The 22,206-nt window shown below is 53.3% G+C and overlaps 1 protein-coding gene across 1 annotated transcript; it reads left to right on the plus strand.

The window, feature by feature from the left end:
• The first annotated feature begins 14,794 nt into the window (after positions 1–14,794).
• On the plus strand, positions 14,795–20,737 carry CRABP2 (cellular retinoic acid binding protein 2). Its single transcript, XM_002810016.4, has 4 exons — positions 14,795–15,014; positions 19,296–19,474; positions 19,691–19,807; positions 20,266–20,737. The coding sequence occupies exons 1-4, from the start codon at positions 14,945–14,947 to the stop codon at positions 20,314–20,316; spliced, it is 417 nt and encodes a 138-aa protein (XP_002810062.1). The 5' UTR covers positions 14,795–14,944; the 3' UTR covers positions 20,317–20,737.
• The last annotated feature ends 1,469 nt before the right edge of the window (positions 20,738–22,206 follow it).

Here is a 22,206-nt window from a genome sequence, read left to right on the forward strand (position 1 = left end):
TTCTGTCTCTGTCCTGGCTTCATCCAGTTGATAGTGGACAAACCCTATTGTAGATTGCTGCCTGAACCCCAGTCAGCAAGTCCTGTTTTGGCTTAAATCTAAGGTCTTGTTGGATGTGATGGCTCACGCCTGTAATCCCAACACAGAGACCAAGACAGACAGATCACTTGAGGTCAGGAGTTCGAGACCAGCCTGGGCAACATGAAACCCTGTCTCTACTAAAAATACAAAAATACAAAAAAATCCCCGGCACATGAGGCACATACCTGTATTCCTAGCTACTCAGGATGCTGAGGCAGGAGGATAGCTTGAACTCGGGAGGCAGAGGTTGCAGTCAGCCAAGACTGTGCCACTGAACTCCACTCCACTCCAGCCTGGGCAACAGAGTGAGAACTCTGTCTAAAAAAAAAAAAAAAAACCTGAGGTCTTTCAGAGTGGAGCAAATGCATGACAACATGTAAGCTTTTGCTAGTAATATTCTTTTCATGGCATAATGAAGTTTTCTAATACTAAAAGACCCTCTGCTACAAGTGAGACTAGGAAAAGACAAGAGTGTAAGAACATATCCTGCTGAACATACTTGTGATAGTCTAAAACTTCACTTAAAGTAGTTCTCAAACGGGGAAGGGAGCATGTATTTTGAGATTTCAGGCTTTAGCACTACTCATCTCTCTGCCCTTAAGAACCAGTGCTTGGCCAGGCACGGTGGCTCATGCCTGTAATCCCAGCACTTTGGGAGGCCGAGGTGGATGGATCATGAGGTCAGGAGTTCGAGACCAGCCTGGCCAACGTAGTGAAACACTGTCTTTACTAGAAATACAAAAATTAGTTGAGCATGGTGGCACATGCCCATAGTCCCAGCTACTCAGGAGGCTGAGGCAGGAAAATCGCTTGAACCCAGGAGGCGGAGGTTGCGGTGAACCAAGATCGAGCCACTACACTCCAGCCTGGGCAACAGAGCGAGACTCCATCTCAAAAAAAAAAAAAAAAAAAAGGCTGGGCACCGTGGCTCACGCCTGTAATCCTAGCACTTTGGGAGGCCGAGGCCAGCGGATCACGAGGTCAGGTGTTTGAGACCAGCCTGGCCAGCATGGTGAAACCCCGTCTCTACTAAAAATACAAAAATTAGCCAGGCATGGTGGCACCTGCCTGTAATCCCAGCTACTCGCGAGGCTGAGGCAGGAGAATCCCCTGAATCCAGGAGGCGGAAGTTGCAGTGAGCCGAGATCATGCCACTGCACTCCAGCCTGGGCAACAGAGCAAGACTCCGTCTCAAAAAAAAAAAAAAAAAAAAAAAAGTTATCTAGGGAAGGCTCCAAGGAGGAATCATTTGATTACTAGTTTAATAGATAATTACAGTGGACAATAGGAAAGATCAACAGTACTGTAATTACAAACTTGCCCCAAGGCACATTAGTCCAAGTTCAAGTTTAGAGAGACAAATACCTAAGAATGTGATATGCCAGGTACCTCTATGAATATCCTGAATCCACAGTCTGGGTGTAACGTAGGTCACAAAGCACTTTCACCAAAGAGCTGACAGCTTAAAGAAGTTACTTTGCATTGATAATGGGTTCCAAACTTGATTTTGCCACTTACTAAATTTGTGACATGAGTAAGTCACTTGATCTTAATGGTTCTAGTGCCAAAATCCTGGGATTTTTTTCTAATCTTGATATTTAACTGATGGTTGCTATCATCAATAATAATAATAGGCCGGGCTCTGTGGCTAATGCCTGTAATCCCAGCACTTTGGGAGGCCAAGGCTGGTGGATCACGAGGTCAGGAGATCGAGACCATCCTGGCTAACACAGTGAAACCCCGTCTCTACTAAAAATACAAAAAATTAGCCGGGCGTGGTGGCGGGCGCCTGTTGTCCCAGCTACTCGGGAGGCTGAGGCAGGAGAATGGCGTGAACCTGGGAGGCGGAGCTTGCAGTGAGCCGATATCACACCACTGCACTCCAGCCTGGGCGACAGAGTGAGACTCCGTCTCAAAAAATAATAATAAAAAAAATAATAATAATAATGACAACCATTTATTGAGTGCTTCTCTGTGCCAGCCACTGTGCTAACCCCTTTAGATGCAATATCTTGGCCCAGTGCAGTGGCTCACACGTGTAATCCCAGCACTTTGAGAGGCCAAGACAGGTGTATGATTGAGGCCAGGAGTTCAAGACCAGCCTGACCAACATGGAGAAACCCATCTCTACTAAAAATACAAAAAAATTAGCCAGGTGTGGTGGTGCACGCCTGCAATTCCAGCTACTTGAGAGGCTGAAACACGAGAATCACTTGAACCCAGAGGCGGAGGCTGCAGTGAGCCGAGATCATGCCATTGCACTCCAGCCTGGGCGACCGAGCAAGGCTGTCTCAAAAAAAAATAAATAAAATAAATAAAAAGACGCGTTATCTCAGTCTCTGTAAAGTAGGTGGTATTGTAATTTAACAATTGAGGAAACAGGTTGACAAAAGATAAGAAATCTTTCCCAGGCCAAATAGCTGGAGGTTGGCGATGCTGGCACTCAGACTTCCCAAGTCTGCCAATCTGAAGTCTCTGCTCTTAACCACTGCCCTGCTCTTCTGTTAACACATGCAAGTGGCATCTGGTGAGACTTGGAATCTTTCCACTGAAATATTTATTAAGCACCTGCTGTGTATTAGGCATTGTGCTAGGCACTAGGGAAATGGGCATTGTCTTTGCCCCTGAGTTGCTTACAGCAACCTGAAGAAGAGAAACCAGTAAACTATTTTCAGTGCACTGTGCCAAGTGCCATCCCAAGTCATTGAAGGATTTCAAGCAGGGCAGTGATCTGAGCAGATCTGTGGTTTTTTTGGAAGATGTTGCTGGCAACCAAATGGAAGCTGGATTGAAGAAGGCCTGAGAGATGAATTCTGTTGGGATAATTTGTATAAGCAATGATGGAGGCCTCAATCAATAAAGCGGGAGGATGCATCTGAGCATCACTGAGGAGGTAGACTCAATAAGATAGAGATCAAGGCAAGAGATTAAAGGTTGACTTGAGCCGAGCACGGTGGCTCACGGTCTCCCAGCACTTTGGGAGACCGAGGCAGGTGGATCACCTGAGATCAGGAGTTCGAAACTATCCAGACCAACATGGAGAAACCCCATCTCTCTTTTTTTTTTTTCCCTTTTTATTTTTTCTTTTTATTTTATTTTATTATTATTATACTTTAAGTTTTAGGGTACATGTGCACAATGTGCAGGTTAGTTACATATGTATACATGTGCCATGCTGGTGTGCTGCACCCATTAACTCGTCATTTAGCATTAGGTATATCTCCTAACGCTATCCCTCCCCACCCTTTTTTTTTTTTTTTTTTTTGAGACAGAGTCTCGCTCTGTCGCCCAGGCTGGAGTGCAGTGGCACGATCTCGGCTCACTGCAAGCTCCGCCTCCCGGGTTCACGCCATTCTCCTGCCTCAGCCTCCCGAGTAGCTGGGACTACAGGTGCCCACCACCATGCCAGGCTAATTTTTTGTATTTTTAGTAGAGATGGGGTTTCACCATATTAGCCAGGATGGTCTTGATCTCCTGACCTCGTGATCCTCCCGCCTCGGCCTCCCAAAGTGCTGGGATTACAGGCGTGAGCCACCGCACCCAGCCTAGAAACCCCATCTCTACTAAAAATACAGAATTAGCCGGGCGTGATGGCGCATGCCTGTAATCTCAGCTACCCAGGAGGCTGAGGCAGGATAATCGCTTGAATCCGGGAGGCAGAGGATGCAGTGAGTCGAGATCACATCATTGCACTCCAGCCTGGGCAACAAGAGCACAACTCCGTCTCAAAAAAAAAAAAAAAAAAAATGGTTGACTTGATATTTCTGAATGAGGTTGAGTAGACAGTAGTGGTGCCACTCACCAACATAGAGAATATGCTGGAAAGAACTGCAGGTTTTGAAGATGTGTTAGGTATTCTATTGGGTTGACTTTGAGCTGTCTGAAGATATCCAGCCAGCAGCTGGATAACTAGACTGGAGCTTGGCATAGCAAAGAGATCTGGGGCTAGAAACTAAGGCTCAAAGACAACAGGGTAGCAGGGGGATGGAAGACTTGGATTGGGATGAAGTCTTCCAGGAAAGGTATATAAAGAAGACCAGAAGGTTGGCCCGGTGCAGTAGCTTACACCTGTAATCCCAGCACTTTGGGAGGTTGAGGCGGGCAGATCACTTGAAGTCAAGAGTTCAAGACCAGCCTGGCTAACATGGTGAAGCTCTGTCTCCACTAAAAACACAAATAAGCTGGGCATGGTGGTGTACACCTGTAATCCCAGCTATTCAGGAGGCTGAGGCAGAAGGATCATTTGAACCCGGGGGGCAGAGGTTGCAGTGAGCTGAGATGGCACCACTGAACTCCAGCCTGGGTGACAGAGTGAGACTCCATTCATCTCAAAAAAAAAAAAAAAAAGAAGAAGAAGGGCAGCAGGTCAAAATCAGAGTTTTGGGGAACACCTGGACTTACAGGCTTCTGGAGGTAGAGAGGCCTAAGAGAGAGCTACCAGACAGGTAAGAGGACAACCAAGAAGGAGACTTTCCAGGAAGGAGATCAGACTTCATGGAGAAGTCAGTAAGTTAAGGTAAGGTAAGAACAAACAAAGGGGTCTGTTGTAGCCCTTCCTCTGCACAATGTCTGGGGTGGGAGTTGGGAAGGTAACAAAAAGCTCAATTGCAGTGGGTTGGAGGATAAACTGGAAGTGGGGAAGGAGAGAAGTGGGTGTGGACTGCTCTTTCTTGGTTCTGGAGGGAGCAGGTGAGGGTCGCTGTAGGAGCAGAGGCCTGAAGATACTGAGGGATAGAGCCAGTGGATCATAATGTGGCTGGGCAAGGGGCAGGTGAATGAATGCTCCAGTAGATCCTGAAAGTACAGACAGGAGGGATCCCAAGCTTAGCCTTGGCCAGCAGTAAGGACACCTTATCTTCTGGGAAAGAAAGGAAAGAGGAAAGGGTAAGGGCAGATAAATATGTTTCTGAGTGGTGGTGGAATAAAGTGATTATCACCTAGAGACCTTAACCTCATTCAGTTGGAGGCAGAGTGGTCTGCTGAGTGAGGGGAAAGCCAATGGGTCATGAACTTGAAAAGAATAAAGACAGCTTGGAGAGGGCTTCAAGAAGAACAGGAGAGTGAGCTGACCAAGAACTTAAGGAAGGGCTGCTGAACAATGTTGAGTTCCTGATTTGTCAGAAACTGAATTTGCAGGAGCACTGCAAGCTGGTTGTGATTTTTTTTTTCTTTTAAAAAAAGCATCACTTGGCAGCCCAAATGTAGAAAGGGAGAGTTTACATGGTTGGGCTGTGTAGGCTACAATGGAAGGACGGGGTGTGGGTCCAGAGGCCAGTGTCAAACAGGATGGAGACAAAGTAGTTGGCATTCATGTTGAGTAAGTATTGAAGGTGCATTGGTGGCTGCAGGATTAGAAGCAGAGAAAGATTGGGAGCTGAGCTAGACATGCAGTGACCTGAGCTGCACAGATGCAGCAAAGGAGGAGAAGACGCAATGAGCACATGGCATGAGCCTTAAAGAATTTGGGGGAGGCCAGGCGTGGTGGCTCACGCCTGTAATCCCAGCACTTTGGGAGGCCGAGGCGGGCAGATCATGAGGTCAGGAGTTCGAGACCAGCCCGACCAACATGGTGAAACCCCGTCTCTATTAAAAATACAAAAATTAGCCAGGTGTGGTGGTGTGCGCCTGTAATCCCAGCTACTCGGGAGGCTGAGGCAGGAGAATCACTTGTACCTGGGAGGTGGAGGTTGCAGTGAGCCAAGATCGCGCCATTGCACTCCAGTCTGGGCGACAAGAGTGAGACTCCATCTCGAAAAAAAAAAAATGAATTTGGGGGAGGTGGCTGGGCCTGATGGCTTCTGCCTGTAATCCCAGAACTTTGGGAGGCTGAGGCGGGTGGATCGCCTGAGGTTGGGAGTTCGAGACCAGCCTGGCCAACACGGCAAAACCCTGTCTCTATGAAAAATACAAAAATTAGCTGGGCATGGTGGCGCACTCCTGTGATCTCAGCTATTCGGGAAGTTGAGGCGGGAGATTCACTTGACCACAGGAGGTGGAGGTTGCAGTGAGCCAAGACCACACCACTGCACTCCAGCCTGGGTGACAGAGTAAGACTCCATCTCAAAAAAAAAAAAAAAGAATTTGGGGGAGGGGATTTCTAAGAGGACAACCAAGGCATAGGAAGAATTGAGAAGACTAAAGAGTTCTGAGCTCTCCTAGCCAGAGATAATTGCCTCAGCCAGGGCTGTGTCACTCTCCTTTTTATTTATTTATTTATTTATTTATTTATTTATTTATTTATTTATTTTTGATACAGAGACTCGCTCTGTCGCCCAGGCTGGAGTGCAATGGCATGATCTTGGCTCACTGCAACCTCAGCCTCCCAGGTTCAAGTGATTCTCCTGCCTCAGCCTCCCAAATAGCTGGGATTACATGCATCTGCTACCACGCCCAGCTAATTTTTGCATTTTTAGTAGAGACAGGGTTTCACCGTGTTGGCCAGGCTGGTCTCAAACTCCCGACCTCAGGTGATCTGCCTGCCCCAGCCTCCCAAAGTGCTGGGATTACAGGCAGGAGCTACCACACAATGGCCATTTTTTTTTTTTTTTTTTTTTTGAGACAGAGTTTCGCTCTTGTTGCCCAGGCTGGAGTGCAATGGCACAAAATCTCAGCTCACTGCAACCTCCGCCTCCCAGGTTCAAGCGATTCTCCTGCCTCAGCCTCAGCCTCCTGAGTAGCTGGGATTACAGGCACGCATCACCACGTTCAGCTAATTTTTGTATTTTTAGTAGAGACGGGGTTTCACCATGTTGGCCAGCCGGGTCTTGAACTCCTGATCTAGTGATCCCCCCGCCTCAGCCTCCCAAAGTGCTGGGATTACAGGCGTGAGTCACCGCACCTAGCTGGCCTCTCCACTTTATTTTTATTTTATTTTATTTTAGGTACTTATTTATTTATTTTGAGACAGAGTCTTACTCTGTCACCTAGGCTGGAGTGCAGTGGCGCCATCTCGGTTCACTGCAACCTCCACCTCCTGGGTTCAAGCGATTCTCTTGCCTCCACCTCCCAAGTAGCTGGGATTACAGGTATGTGCCACCATGCCCAGTTAATTTTGTATTTTTTAGTAGAGACGGGGTTCCTCCATGTTGGTCAGGCTAGTCTCGAACTCCCGACCTTAGATGATCTGCCCCCTTCGGCCTCCCAAAGTGCTGGGATTACAGGGTGAGCCACCACGCCCAGCCTCTATGCTTTCTTTCAAAGGGTACATACAATGCATAGGATTTGGAGAGGTGGGGAAGTGTGGAGAGAGAAGGTATTTTTAAGAATTTGGCGTGGAAAGACAAGCACACCTTAATCCTCTTCCAGGCTCAACCAAATTCCATTCTGAAGTGTTTAAAAGCAAAGCTTTGGAATCAGACACACCCAGGACACCATATGGAAACTCTTGCACAGTGCTGGGCCCAGAGTAAGTGCCACTCATTTCCCAGGCCCACGCCTGTGACCCTGACCCTGCCTGCCAGAGCTCATAGCGGCACCAGAAATGTAAATCATCAATCATCTAGTTCCCCGAGGCCAGAGGCAGCTTCCTTAAAAGTCAGGTCCTTTACTCCCTTGCACCCTGTGGAATCTTGCTTGGTCGCTTCTTTGGAAAGATTTCATGAAAGGGATCCAAACCATAACCGAAGGAGGAAGAAGGCAACTGACTGTCCCTGCCCTGGGAGCTGGGGAGGGAGAGGGAACCCACACCAGGGCCGATAGGGAGGCAGAGGCAGACAGTCCAGCCTGCACTGCTAGACCCAAGGCTGTGGCTGGCTCTCCCAGCTGGGCTGGCAGAATGGGTAGTTCTTGGGGACGTTTCCTGAATTGCAGGAGGGTGGAGTTCAGGTGAGAACGAAGGGGCCAGGACTGGGGTAAGGACAGAGTATTCTGGTGGCTTCCTCAGCCACATGTGCACATGCATACGCGCTCTCTCTCTCTCTCTCCACTCTACCGCAGGGACTGCCTCTTCCCAGCTTTGGAATCAATTCCCTGGGACTCCTGGGAGACCAGCACCTGAAGGTCAGATAGCTTATGAGGAGATTTGGCCCACACAGACCATAAGTGCCCTCAAGCAACAAGAAAGGTGCACCCAGTGAGTGTCCTGGATCTGGCGGGCTCCCTCTCTAGGATAGTTACTGTGGGCTCAGTGGGAAGACTGATCCACCAAATAGCCAGATCAGGCCAGGTGCAGTGGCTCATGTCTGCCTGTAATCTCAACGGTTTGAGAGGCCGAGGTGGGAGGATTGCTTGAGGCCAGGAGTTTGAGACCAGCCTGGGCAACATAGCGAGACCCCATCTCTACAAAAAAACAAATTTTTTAAGTTAGCTGGACATGGTGGTGCATGCCTGTAGTCCCAACTACTCAGGAGGCTAAGGTGGGAGGATCACTTGAGCCCAGGAGTTTGAGGCTGCAGTGAGCTACGATTGTGCCACTGCATTCCAGCCTGGACAACAGAGTGAGACTGTCTCAAACAAACAAACAAATACCCAGGTCATCTGGAAACCTGGAAACCTGGCACTGACAGTCCCTGAGCTCTGGGATTTAGGGGGCTGAGACTGTGGCAGGAGTTTGGCAGCTGTGAAATTCAGGAGCTGCTGGCTCCTTTGATCCCCCAGGGATGTGTCCCTGTGGATCCTCAAGTTCCAAAGCACCCACTTGGATACCTAGCTCCAAGTTGTTAGAGGAATCACAGGCAGGGAGAGGTTGGGGGCTTCCTGAGGCGGATTTGCATTCTCAGCCTGGTTAACTCTGAAATTTACAGGCCTTAGCTCAGTGCCCTTTGGGAATCCAGGCAGGCTGGGGGGCCCTGGCGGATGGGATGGGGTAGGAGTACTGGGGAGGGGGAAGTGGGAGACTGTTCAGTCTCTCTTTCTTTGACAGCTAACATTTTCCAGAGCTGGCGCCTGCAGGGGAAAGGAAATCAGAGCTTCCCACCTCACACATCTTTTTCCCATTTTGTTCATGCTGCCCAGAGAAAACCATTAGGACTAGGTCAGACTGGGGCCTCCCCCGCCCGCCCATCTCTCAGCCCTGCTATAAAGAGGGGTGGGGGTAGGGGGTCATTGGAAGGACAAGGCCCTAGCCTGGCTAAGAGGCCAGACTCTGAACTCTTGTATCCCTTCTTAATTCCCTGCCAGTTCAAGATGGGAGGGTGGGGGCGGGGACCAGGAATCTGGGCTCCTGGGGCCCTCCTGTATTTTGCTTAAATCCCCCAACACCTCTGACTATCTCCCAGGAGTCTGACTCACTGGCCCCAAGGAAAGGGCCTGCCCGGCCCTCAGTCCTGGGTCTGGTCTGCAGCAGGAAGTGCCCAGGGGTTGGGGAAGCTGGTCCTTATTTCTCAACTTCTGGGACCCCAGCCTCCCCCCAGGAACCCCTGGGAGAGCTGGTTTCCACAGGTCCCTAGGAAGCAGGCTGGGGGATAGACTGCTGGGTCCCACTGTCTGGAGACAAGAGCTGCATTTGGGGACTTGAGAGGAGGGAAATGGGAGCCCCAAGGAGCCTTGGAGAGGAGTTCTGCGCAAGCTGGCTGACCCCCTTCCTGAAGCTGAGCCACTAGCCCCTCCTACCCTGCCTCCTAGGGACAGTGAGTCCAAAATCCTCTTTCTGTCCCCACCTAGAACCTCAAAACCCAGACCTGCACCCCTCTCAGTCTCCTCTTCTCCAGGACCTTGCCTTTCTCCTCTCCTCTTGCCTCTTTCCTCTTCAATCTCAGAATCCAGTTATCTGGCCCAGTGACCACCCTGCCTGCAGCACACTCCCCACCCAGCCTTTTGCTTCTTCCTCCAGAAACTCCAGATCATCTCAGTGCCAGGGGGTGGGGGGAAGGTGAAGGTGCCCAGACCCTGGATCTTCTATTTCCCATCCTCAGAGGGTGGGAGAGGAGGCATCTGAGACGTGGCCTGTGTTCCCCAGGTCTAGTGCCCTGGACCACAGTGGCAGGGTTGGAGGCTGCATGCTGGTTGTGCACCTGGTCTAGGGCTGGCCACTTCTCCTAGGTGCCATGTGAACCCATGTGTTCAGCTTGCCAAACTTGCCATGGCTACACCTTTGGCCTCCTGCCCTGGACTACCAGGGGTTAAGAGGCCAGTACAGGGTGAAGGGTGGGAGTGGTGGAGGGGTCCAGCCCTAGAAACTGGATCTTAAAAGCCAAGAGGAGTTTAACTGCAGGTCAAGTCATGGCGTAGACTGACTTCTCCATCCAGGGAACTGAAACCCAGTCTGGACAAGTCCTCAACCAGTGCATCCCCACCTCCTCCCTCTCCCTTCCCGCGGCTCAGCAGCCTAGCCCAGCCCAGCCCTGAGGAAAGCGTTGGCAGCTGGAGCTGGGAATGAGGTGGCAGAGCCAAGAACAACAGAGGCACCGCCTTGGCGCTGTGCAGATCCTCCCTGGTCTGCCTATAATGCCTCTTGTCACAGTCAGAGGCACCGCCTGGCCACCTGGATGCTGCACAGACCCTCTCCTTATCTGACTGTAATCCTGGTCAGTCCCCTCCTCCCAGTCTGTGGTCCTGACCCTACTGGGCCACATCTGCCTCTCTTTGCCAGGCCTCAGGGCTAGCCCTGGAGGTTACTGTCATCCCCTGACTTTGGGTCCAGCTGCCCCTTTACCCAGGTCACTCAGGATTCTCTACCCTAATCATCCCTAGTTTTTGCGATCTCTCTCCTGCATCCAAATGTTTCTGGGAAATGAGTTGCCTCCTTTCTAGATTTCTGACCCTTCTCCCTGCTTGCAATTCAGTTTGCTGGGAACTTTTTTCAGGCCTAACTCCTATTTATCCTGCTGTGAGGACAATTTCATTTGGGGCAAATCAGAGCCTGGCCTTCTCAGTCTTGAAAAGGGCTGGGCCCCTGAACCCAGAGAGAAAAGAAAGCAGCACTCTTCTCTGTACCAAGGATCAGGCCAGACTCGGGGGCAACCTGCCTGAGTCTGTGCTCTGTGCTAAGTGGAATCCTCAGGGCTCAGGGTGGCCACGAGACAGAACTCTTGCCCCAGCTGCTCCCAGCCCCTGTCTTCTACTCTCAGACTTCCCTGCATTCTGTAGAAGTCCTGAATTCATTGCTGCCCCTACACGGAGTAGCAGAGATCCAGGTGTCTAGCCCCACCTGGGTTTAATTTCTACATGCGTTCCAGCCAACAAACTCTCTGACCCAACAGATGCAGTAACACTGCCCAGGGTGAGGTTCTTCTCCAAATGCTGAATTTGGCCAGAGAATCTCCATGGTCCCAGTTAGGGGTGAGGGTGGGGGCTTAATCACTCTCCCACACTTCCCATCTCCAGTCAACCCTTCCCTCTCCAGCGGCTGGGCTGGGTGGTCACTCCTTCTCCCTGCTAGCCTCAAGAAGTAATGGAGAGGAGAGGGGGTTCTCCTCTCCCCAAGTCCTAGACCCCTCAGTTATACACACATCTATACCCACTCACACTCTTCACCATCCAGGAGCCCTCTCCTGCCCATCTCTATTCCTTCAGGTGTAAGACCAGCCACCTTCCTTTTAGCCACACCACCGTGGAACAAAGTCCCAGAATGTTGCTCTCCTAAGTCTCTCGAGCTTGTTTCCTCCTCACTCCACCCCTACCTGCCCCACCTCTGCTCCCCCCAGCTTTTCTCATCAACTTTGCACCCTCCCCTCACTGCGTCTCCAAATTCCTGGGGGGGCCCCAAGAGGGTTATGACCAAAGCTCCTGCAAGGGGTCACCCTGGGCAGATCTGTAGCAGATTTGGTCATAATTAAAAGGCCACAGGCACTGGGAAATTCCTTCTCCTTATTGATCCCAGCGGGAAATTAAAGCCAGTTGTTTGTGACTGAGTGGCTGATGAGGGCTGCAGCTCCTCCCCATTGCCTGGTTCCAGGGTCCTAGCCCCTGCTCCTTGCCTCTAGGCATCTCCATCCTCCTCGGTTAGTCCCCTTCCCCAGGCCCCTCCACTCTCTCATCTCCCACCCCTCCACCTCCCCGAGTCCCCTTCCCTAGCATCTTCCCTAAGCACCCTCCATGCCTGCTGCTCCCTGGGGTAACAGGGCTGCTAGAGGCTGAGACCTCGGCCTCAGCTATTCAGCACCCTGCTTAGACCCCCTACCCACCTCCCTCAGCCAGGGTTGGGGTGCTGGGGCTGGAGCTGGAGCTCAGGCCCAGAGCTGCCAAACCGCAAATGCTCACATCTGGAAAGAATTCCTCTCCCAGCCCGACTTCCCTTTGTCTTACTTCTGTCTCTTTGGAAATCATGGCCAGTTGGCTGGTGGGGGGAGTGGGGAAGTGAGGAGAGGGGAGTGGGCCCAGGTCTCCCTGCCCCCACCCCAGGGAGCCCCACTGCCTGGCTCCAGCCTCCCCAGCAGCCTCAGCCAAGCCATCCAGCCTGTGCTCCCCTGCTCTAGCATCGAGGGGCCAATCACCCCCTCCTATGAACTCTGTCCCTGCATCCTGGTAACCATCTTTTGGGTGAGGTTTTAACATCCTTAGTCACTCACAAGGCTAGTGGGGAGAGTGCACTTATCCTTTTGTTGTGCAGGAGGAGGGATGCCTACTGAGCAGGAGGCTGGGCGCTTCCGGCTGGGGGCTCAAGAGGGCTGGTGGCGTGGAGATGGATGAAATGACCTGGGTGGGGGAGGCAGGGGGCAGTGAAGGGAAGGAGGAGCAGCAGGAATCTGGTTACCACCATGTTCCCTCCTCTAGCCTCTCCTCATCCCTTTGGCCAGGAGCCTGATTTCACTGTCAGAGCCTAATCCCCCTCCCTTACCTACAGCATTGCTGAGCAGGGAGGATGGGGGAGGAGCTCGGGCTGTGCCTGCAACCCCAGGCCCTAAGCACTTCCCAGGGAACCCCCCACCCCGCCCCACCCCGCTTCCTTCCACCACCTCTGCTTTTGTCTGTCCTTCCTCAGAGAGCTCCTTGACCTGCTGCTGCCTTCTTCCTTCCAGAAGCCCAGGCCTCCCAAACACCCCCAAATAAGCTCTCCCACACAAAACCTGGACCCCTAAACCCAGGCTGAAGTATTCAGCTCCCTTCTTCAAATCTCAGTTTGTTGGCTATTGCAGGCGGGGCCCCATAGAGAAGTCCTTTCTGCAGTGGAATCTCCATCCCTCCTGCTGCCCAGTCAGCCGAGCTGCTTTATTTTCTCACCCACCCATTTCTGCAGATTTCCCTCTCTGCAACCCGGAGGCCCGACCCCCCAATACATTCTCCAGCCTTCAGTTCTCAATGCTGAGGTCACTCTGGCCCCTCTCCTTTGGTCATCTGCCTCCGGACTCCTCCCCAGCTCCCACCAAAGCCCCCAACTCCCCAGATCGCTCCTAGGTTCTAAGCATAAGGGCTCAGAGATCTGAGAGCGACTGCCTGCTCCACCCTTGGCCACGCTGGCGAGGAGGGGCCAGGGCAGGGACCCAGGGCTGGGACCAGATGTGGGGTTTTTCTTCCCGCCTCAGAAGGAGCTGGGAGGGAGAGTCTGGGGAGGGTGGGGGATGGGATGCAGCGGGGCCACGTGCATCGGTTCGCTCAGGGCCACTGGGCCGAAGGGCCCCCCCGCGTTGGACAGGCAGGGACGGTTCCTTTGGGTCCAATCACTGCATCCCGCCAGGCTTCGCTCCTCTGCGGTTTCCGGCCTCGGGTCCCAGGCCTGTCTCCGAGGCTCCCCGCCTGACCTCCGTTTCTGTTTCTCCGTCTCCCTGCCATCTCCACCGGGGTCTCGCCCACTCCCACTCGGGTCTCTGCAGGAAGCTGTGCCCTCCTCCCACCCTCTTTGATCTCCCGTTTCAAAGCCGCTGTCCAAGGGAGGGGAGGTCGCTCCTTCCGCCCGTTTTACAGCTCAGGATGGTGACACCTGAGACCCTGCTCCGCCTTCTCCCGCGGCACCCATCCTCCCGCCTATCTAGGTGGCGGCGCAGCTCGCCAGGGCTCCGCGCCTCTGTCCCCGCCTCCCTCCCTTCCGCCTACTGAGACCCCCTCGGGGTCTGGGGAGTGAAGCGACAGAGAAAGCGTTTTAATAAAGACCTCGCGTCAAGTGATTGGCTGTGACCTCTGCCCTCCCAGCCTCGCGCCCTAGGCTCCTGCTTAACCCTTCAATGTCCGCCCAGCGCATTAAGGGGAGCGAGTCGCCTGGCGACTACTTCCAGAGTCCCCAGGCCCTGCGTGAGCCCGAAGCAGGATGGAGGGGTGGGGGGGACCGTGCCGCCCCCGCCCAGCCTCTCCGAGTTGTTCCAGCAGGGGGCGCCGTTGCCTCACTTAGATCCCTAACCCCCGGAACCCCGCAGCTCCCCAGCCCCTCTCTGAGCACGGAGTGGTCCCACTGGATCCAGTTCAGGCTTCAATGGAGCCAGGGCCAGCTACGGCTCAAGATCTGGGGTCCGCCTGCGGGTGGGGTCGCCAGGTGTCCGGCGTCAAGGAGTTGAATGCACCGAGTCAGGTTGGGGATGGGTGGGGAACAGGCGAGACGTGAGGAACTCGGGTGGGGGACAGCCATACACGAGCCCTGAGCATCTGCGCCCGCAGCTGGTTCCCCCCGCCACGGCGGAGAGCGCAATTCAAGTGCTGGCTTTGCGTCCGCTTCCCCATCCACTTACTAGCGCAGGAGAAGGCTATCTCGGTCCCCAGAGAAGCCTGGACCCACACACGGGCTAGATCCAGAGGTTGGTGGCGGGGCCGCCGGGCCCCCCAGGTGGGGGGAGGGCGGAGCGGGAGGCGGGGCCACTTCAATCCTGGGCTGGGGCGGTTCCGTACAGGGTATAAAAGCTGTCCGCGCGGGAGCCCAGGCCAGCTTTGGGGTTGTCCCTGGACGTGTGTTGGTTCCAGAACCTAACGACCCGGGGACGGCGACGTCTCTTTTGACTAAAAGACAGTGTCCACTGCTCCAGCCTAGGGGTCTACGGGGACCGCCTCCTGCGCCGCCACCATGCCCAACTTCTCTGGCAACTGGAAAATCATCCGATCGGAAAACTTCGAGGAATTGCTCAAAGTGCTGGGTAAGGAAATGTTCGAGGGCCCAGGTGGGGCAAGGGGGGCTCTGGAGTCCTCCAAGTTGGGGATGAGAAAGAAAGCGGGACCACAATCAGGGCGTGAGACACTGGGAGCCTGCATCCCCGAAAAACGTGCCAGGCGTCCGGGTCCCGGGGCGCTGGGCACGACGCCTAAATCCCGCTTTCTCCTGCGGGGGCCCACCGGTGCCAACACTGCGGTGACTCACGGCCTGTGAATCGCGTAGAAACCAGAAGCGCGAGGTTGGCCTCTGGGGGAAGGGGAGGCTGGCCTCAGCGGCCGGACTCGGCCGGCCGAGGCACCTGGGTCTCTGCAGTTCAGAAGCTGCGGGCTGGTGGAGCCACGAACCCTGCATCCAGACTGGGAGCCCGGTTCCCTACCTGCCCAGCCGCTCGGAGACATTCCAATTTCCTTCCCGGTGCCCGCCTTGGTAACCCAATCCCCAGGGCAGTCTCATTACCCCTCGGCGCCCAGCTCTGCCTACGAGGTGATCTGCTGCCCCAGCGCCCCCTGAACCCCACTTTCCTCCCCCTCTGCACTTTCCACTCTGCTCTCTCCACCCCCCATCTGTGAGACAAGTATTTTCATACAGCGAGCAGCTCCAGAGTTCTAAAATCGCTAGGGATAATTATCACTTTCTTGGATTTCAACAAATGATTTCGTGTGAAACCCCAATCCCACATTTCCAAAAATCTAGGTTCCCACCTACTTCCCCCCACCATAGATCAGCTGCAGCCCAACTGGGTGTGTTGGCCAAAGGTGGGGAAAACTAAGTCAATCCAGACTGCCCTTCCCACTTTCCCAGCCCACCTTCTGTGTGCCCTCTGGGCCAACTGGGCTAGACATCTGGGGCAGGGGAGAGTGCCAGGACCTGGTGACTGGGAGAGGACTCTGGGGGAGAAATGGACATTAGTTAAGGACCCCAGCCACTGGGAGCGTAAGGGCAGGCCTGCTGCCTTCAATTCCTGCACTCAACAGAGAGACGGTAGTTGGGCTGTGTTGGGCGAGGGGGTAGGGAGGGAGGGCACCCCTCTCTCTGGACTATAGGAGTGAGTCTGGATCTAAGACGGGTCTGGAATGCTGCAGAGAGAGCAGGGATCTCCATCATTCCTTGCCGTTAGTTCTTCCTGCGATCTAACCACAATACTTCTTGGAGTCATATCAGTCTTCCTTGCTCTGTCCTTGCTAAACTTTAAGACAAAAAGATAGAAATTTTCTCTTTGGAAAGCCTAGATGCCACTCCCTCCTTATCGTCTCTGGATTCTGGCCCCTGTCCTCAGTGGATGAGGTGGTGGCCTGGTACACCCCCACGCCCCAGCTGAAGAGTAAGATTCAAGGCCCCAATCCTGCTGTCTGTCTTCAGTCTGTTTGTCCTCCCTGCAGGGTCTCTCTGAGCCACGTGCCCTCCTCAGGCCCTGCAGGGGGCAGATTAAAAACAGATCCATTAGACAAACACAGTCTTGAGCCAGCTAAGGCCGGCTGAGCTGGGCCCCCAGCTCCACAGGCACCAGGGGCTCGCTGAAAGGATGTCTCCTCTGAACCCAGCCTTGCCTCTGCAGGAACTTCGGTCCTGGCACACCCCTCTTAGATCTAGTCAAGGGTCCATCTCAGTAAGACTTGGGGACCTGTCATTTCTTCCTAGACCCAAGAGTTCAGCAGCCAACAATGGGGGTCCTGGCCTCCCCCGGGGCAAGGCTTCCTTTCTCCCTCTCTCTTCTGTTTGGAGTAGGGTAGGTATGCTTTGGCGCTGAGGGGAAAGAGGATTTGTTTCTCTAGGAACCCAGGTCTGGAGGAGGTCCAGGGAGTTGGCCAGATCAGGGGCAGGGAAATCCTGCTACCTGGCAGAGGGCCCTTTCACCCCCGCCTAGTGCATCCCTGGCTGTACTCCAGGACAGGGCGGCAGATCAGGCCAGGTGAGGTGGGTGTGTGGAGCTTAGACCTGGAGGCCATCCAGAGGGGCCCCCTGCTCTGCACGTCTTCCTTTCAGATGGGTGCTGTCTCCTATCTCCTCCACTTCGGTTAATAACTGGGGAGCAGAGAGAAGGGGTCCAATCTGGGATGGAATATGGAGGTGCACAGAGAGTCTGAATCCACAGAGGCTGAATGAGATAGCCGGACCCTGTGAGGGGAGTGGGGGATCCTGAAGAAGGGGACGCATCACACAGAACGGGGAGGGCAGTCTCCTTTGTCTCCTTTTCTATCCCTTCTTCTCACGGCAGAGGGGGTTCCCTTGAGGGGACGGGTATGGGAGTCTTCCAGAAGGGCAGATGAGCAGGGTGCCTAATGCAGGGAGCTTTGAGCCCCAGCTTTTTGCTTTCCTTTTTTTTTTTTTTTTTTTAGTGGTAGGGTCTAACTATGTTGCCCAATCTAGTCTCAAACTTCTGGGCTTAAGCAATCCTCCTGCCTCGGCCTCCCAAAGTGCTGGGATTACAGGCATGAGCCATGGCACCTGACCCTTTGCCTTCCTTTTATCAGTAAAAATAATACCAACAATCATAGCTATTGTTTCCTGAAAACTTAAGCATATGCCTGGCACTGTGTGTGCTAAGTCCTAAACACATACCATCCCAATTGGCTTTTTTTTTTTTTTTTTTTTTTTTTTTTTGAGACAGAGTTTTGCTCTTGTTGCCCAGGCTGGAGTACAATGGCACAATCTTGGCTCACCACAACCTCCGCCTCCTGGATTCAAGCGATTCTCCTGCCTCAACCTCCCGAGTAGCTGGGAGTACAGGCATGTGCCACCATGCGCAGCTAATTTTGTATTTTTAGTAGAGATGAGGTTTCTCCACGTTGGTCAGGCTGGTCTCAAACTCCCAACCTCAGATGATCCACCCACCTCGGCCTCCTAAAGTGCTGGGATTACAGGCATGAGCCACTGCGCCTGGCCATTTTTTTGTTTGTTTGTTTTTTGTTTTTTTTTTTTTTGAGACGGAGTCTCGCCTTGTCGCCCAAGCTGGAATGCAGTGGTGTGATCTTAGCTCACTGCAACCTCCGCCTCCTGGATTCAAGTGATTCTCCTGCCCCAGCCTCAGCCTCCCAAGTAGCTGGGATTACAGGAGTGCGCCACTACACCCAACTAATTTTTGTATTTTTAGTAGAGACGGGGTTTCACTATGCTGGTGAGGCTGGTCTCAAACTCTTGACCTCGTGATCCGCCCGCCTCGGCCTCCCAAAGTGCTGGGATTACAGGCGTGAGCCAGTGCGCCTAGACTTTTGTTTTGTTTTGTTTTGTTTTGTTTTGTTTTTGAGACACGGTCTCTCTCTGTCACCCAGGCTGGAGTGTAGTGGTGTGATCTCGGTTCATTACAACCTCCGCCTCCCGGGTTCAAGCAATTCGGCAATTCTCCTGCCTCAGCCTCCTGAGTAGCTGGGATTACAGGTGTGAGCAATCGCGCCCAGCCCTGGCTTTTTGCCTTGGCCTTGCAAAGTGCTGGGATTATAGGTGTGAGCCACTGTACCCAACCTTGATTGGCTTTTGAAGAAGCTGTTATTTCCATTTTACAATTGAGGAATCTAAGGCTCAGGGTGGTTAAGCCATTTGCTCAGGGTCACCCAGCCTGCAAGGGGGCTGAGCCAAGAGGAAATCACAGCCTCCTGTACCTTACTCCAGAGCCTCTGTCTTCCCAGGCTGCTGACCATTCTGTAGAGGGAAGCAGCTGCCCCTGCTCTCTTTCGTTGCTGTGGGGCAGAAATTGGGCAAATGAAGACCTATCTAGCACTAGATAGGGTGGGTAGACAGGACAGAGAGGGAAATGGCTCCTACTTCCCAGGACATGAGTGATGGGGCCTGGCCTGTGCTTGGCCAGGGGTACAGTCCCAGTGACTCTGATGAGCTGTCAACAGGGTAGACAAAAGGCCAAAAGTGAAGTAAACAGAGACAACCGGAGCCAGTAGCAGGATGTTTGTTGGGTAGGGGGCTGGGAAGAAGCTGCCCCTGGGCATTCTGGGACTGAAGAGCTGAGACGTGGGGAGCCTGATCCAGACCTGCTGACTCAATAAGGTGGGGCCACAGCTAGGAACAGGACTCCCAGGGGCAGGCCACTGCCTCTCTCCCCCTCCTCCCTAAACCCCCTCATCTTTCAGGGCTGCACCGCCTACCATCTCCTTCAAGGCACCTTCTTAGACACCCAGGCACCAGGCAGATGCACCCCACAACACACCCACCCCAAGCAAGTCACAAATCAGCCTGCTCCAACTGTCTCATGGGGAGGGTGTGAGAGAGGTGCCCAAAGCCCCCTAAAAGGTGAGCCTCTCCACTCTCCCCACAGGGGTGAATGTGATGCTGAGGAAGATTGCTGTGGCTGCAGCGTCCAAGCCAACAGTGGAGATCAAACAGGAGGGAGACACTTTCTACATCAAAACCTCCACCACCGTGCGCACCACAGAGATTAACTTCAAGGTTGGGGAGGAGTTTGAGGAGCAGACTGTGGATGGGAGGCCCTGTAAGGTGAGTGCCAGGAGGGGCTCCAGGGTCATGGCATCATTGCCCTGCCTCTCAACCTGCCATTTTCCAGGCTAGCAGTTAACTCCTAGCTTCTCTCTGTTCCCAGTAGGGAAAATCCCTAGGTAGTGGTGGGGGCTAGAAAGGGGCTCTCTCCCTTATCCTTCTCACTGCATTGCCCCTGCTATGGGACCAGCTCACTTGGCCACCTGTCTCTTGCAGAGCCTGGTGAAATGGGAGAGTGAGAATAAAATGGTCTGTGAGCAGAAGCTCCTGAAGGGAGAGGGCCCCAAGACCTCGTGGACCAGAGAACTGACCAACGATGGGGAGCTGATCCTGGTAAGTCCTGCCTCCTCCCAACTAATAGCAAACCCAGCGCTACCTTCTGAGATTCTCTGGGAGACCTCAGGGTGCAGAAGACTCAAGAACAACCATGGCTGGACTCCGCACCCTCCTGATGGGACTGCTTGACTAAGGTGTCCCTATCCCATACAGTGCCCTGGGTGAATTAGAAATGGTGTTCCTTTTATGCAAGCAAAGGGCATGTACTGAGGGATCCCAGCAGTTCTTCAGGGAGATCTTCCTGGCTTGAGGAGGAGGACGGGCCCCGGGGGCTCTGTTGCCTCCTCCCTCCATCGATGCCTGGGCGTTCTGGGACCAGCTCCTGCCTATTGGTCTTGAGCCAAGAAGCAGGTTTGGACCTGGAGGCCAAGCAGAGTACCTCCATTCAACCCTCCTCTCCAAAGCCACAGGACCCCAGAGGCCTCTCAGGCTAACAACTACTTCTGTCCTTCCAGACCATGACGGCGGATGACGTTGTGTGCACCAGGGTCTACGTCCGAGAGTGAGTGGCCACAGGTAGAACCGCGGCCGGAGCCCACCACTGGCCATGCTCACCGCCCTGCTTCACTGCCCCCTCCGTCCCACCCCCTCCTTCTAGGATAGCGCTCCCCTTACCCCAGTCACTTCTGGGGGTCACTGGGATGCCTCTTGCAGGGTCTTGCTTTCTTTGACCTCTTCTCTCCTCCCCTACACCAACAAAGAGGAATGGCTTGCAAGAGCCCAGATCACCCATTCCGGGTTCACTCCCCGCCTCCCCAAGTCAGCAGTTCTAGCCCCAAACCAGCCCAGAGCAGGGTCTCTCTAAAGGGGACTTGAGGGCCTGAGCAGGAAAGACTGGCCCTCTAGCTTCTACCCTTTGTCCCTGTAGCCTATACAGTTTAGAATATTTATTTGTTAATTTTATTAAAATGCTTTAAAAAAATAAAACCTGTCTCTGGCTCATTGGGCAGGGGGTAGATAAGTCACCTGAGTTCAACCTTGCCTCTGAAATGTAGTCTGGGAAAGACTTGTGTTTCTGCAGCATGGAACTGAGTTATACAACAGGAGGGATCAGTCCTTCCAGTCACCGTTCTAACCACCACCCCTTCGTTTGCTGCTGAATCCACAAGCCTCACCTCCACGTTCCCTTCTCCAAGGTCCCTCCTTGGTGTCCTGCTCTGGCTTCCAAGGTCACAAGGGCCTCCTCCTCCTCCTGACCTCTCAGCTGGGGCACTGGGCTCTGAGGAGCTGACTCCCACCTTCTCCCATGTTTTCCATCATGGTGACAGTTTCCTCCTCCTCCTCCAGCTGTTGCTTCCCTCTCCTCCAACTTCAGCCCATGGGTGACCCCAGGCCTGGCCTTGGCCTCCCACATGGTTCCAGATGAGCTCAACAACACCCACAAGCTAGCCTTGCAGCTGCCTGGGCCTCTGGGTGAGAGGTCTCATCCTGCCTGTCAGCCCTTTGTGTCTGAGACAAGACATCTCTGCTACCAGCCTTCCTCCCTGCCTCAATCTCTCACATGCCCTTCTGCCTCTGGCTTCTAAATCTTCCAGGCCCCTTGGATCCTCCTCCAACCCTCTCCCTGAGCCTCCACACTCAGGTCTACACCAGGTCTCAAACTCCTGGGCTCAAGCGATCCTCCTGCCTCAGCCTCTCAAAATGCTGGGATTTCAGGTGCAAGCCACTGTACTCAGCCAGTTATTTTGTGTTTTTAAAACACAAAATAATGTAATTTAATGGCTTATGTACTAGGAAGCTCCAGCTGGGTCTGGCTTCAGGTATGGCTGGATCCAGAATTTCAGTGACGGTCATCAACCTCTCCCTGTCCACACATCCTGCTCATCTGTTTCTTTCTTTTTTCTTTTTTTTTTTTTTTTTTGAAATGGAGTCTTGTTCTGTCACCCAGGCTGGAGTGCAATGATGCAATCTCGGCTCACTGCAACCTCCGTCTCCCAGGTTCAAGTGATTCTGTGATTCTCCTGCCTCAGCCTCCCAAGTAGCTGGGATTACAGGCACGAACCACCACACCCAACTAATTTTTGTATTTTTAGTAGAGACAAGGTTTCGCCATGTTGGCCAAGCTGGTCTTGAACTCCTGACCTCAGGTGATCCACCTGCCTCGGCCTCCCAAAGTGCTGGGATTACAGGTGTGAGCCACCGTGCCCGGCCTCATCTGTTTCTTTTGTGCATCAGCCACATTCAATCCTGTCACATAGTTTTCTCCAAGTCATGGGAAATTGCCTTCAGATGCTCTAAGCTTACAGTTACAGTTTGAGATCCAAAAAAAAAGAGAGACCCAGGGTCCCTATCTTCAACATTCCAAGACTCAACTCTGTTCTGCTTTGGTCACATGACCATCCCTTGGACTAGGTGCTGTTGGCACAGGTGGGGCACTGTGACAATCCCTCAATCCT

This window comes from Pongo abelii, chromosome 1, assembly GCF_028885655.2.
Source record: "Pongo abelii isolate AG06213 chromosome 1, NHGRI_mPonAbe1-v2.0_pri, whole genome shotgun sequence".
NCBI lineage: Eukaryota > Metazoa > Chordata > Mammalia > Primates > Hominidae > Pongo > Pongo abelii.

Coding starts and splice junctions, on each gene's coding strand:
- CRABP2 (XM_002810016.4), top strand. CDS start 14,945: ATGCCCAACTTCTCTGGCAACTGGAAAATCATCCGATCGGAAAACTTC. Junction 15,015..19,295: donor GGAATTGCTCAAAGTGCTGG/GTAAGGAAATGT, acceptor CTCTCCCCACAG/GGGTGAATGTGATGCTGAGG. Junction 19,808..20,265: donor ACGATGGGGAGCTGATCCTG/GTAAGTCCTGCC, acceptor CTGTCCTTCCAG/ACCATGACGGCGGATGACGT.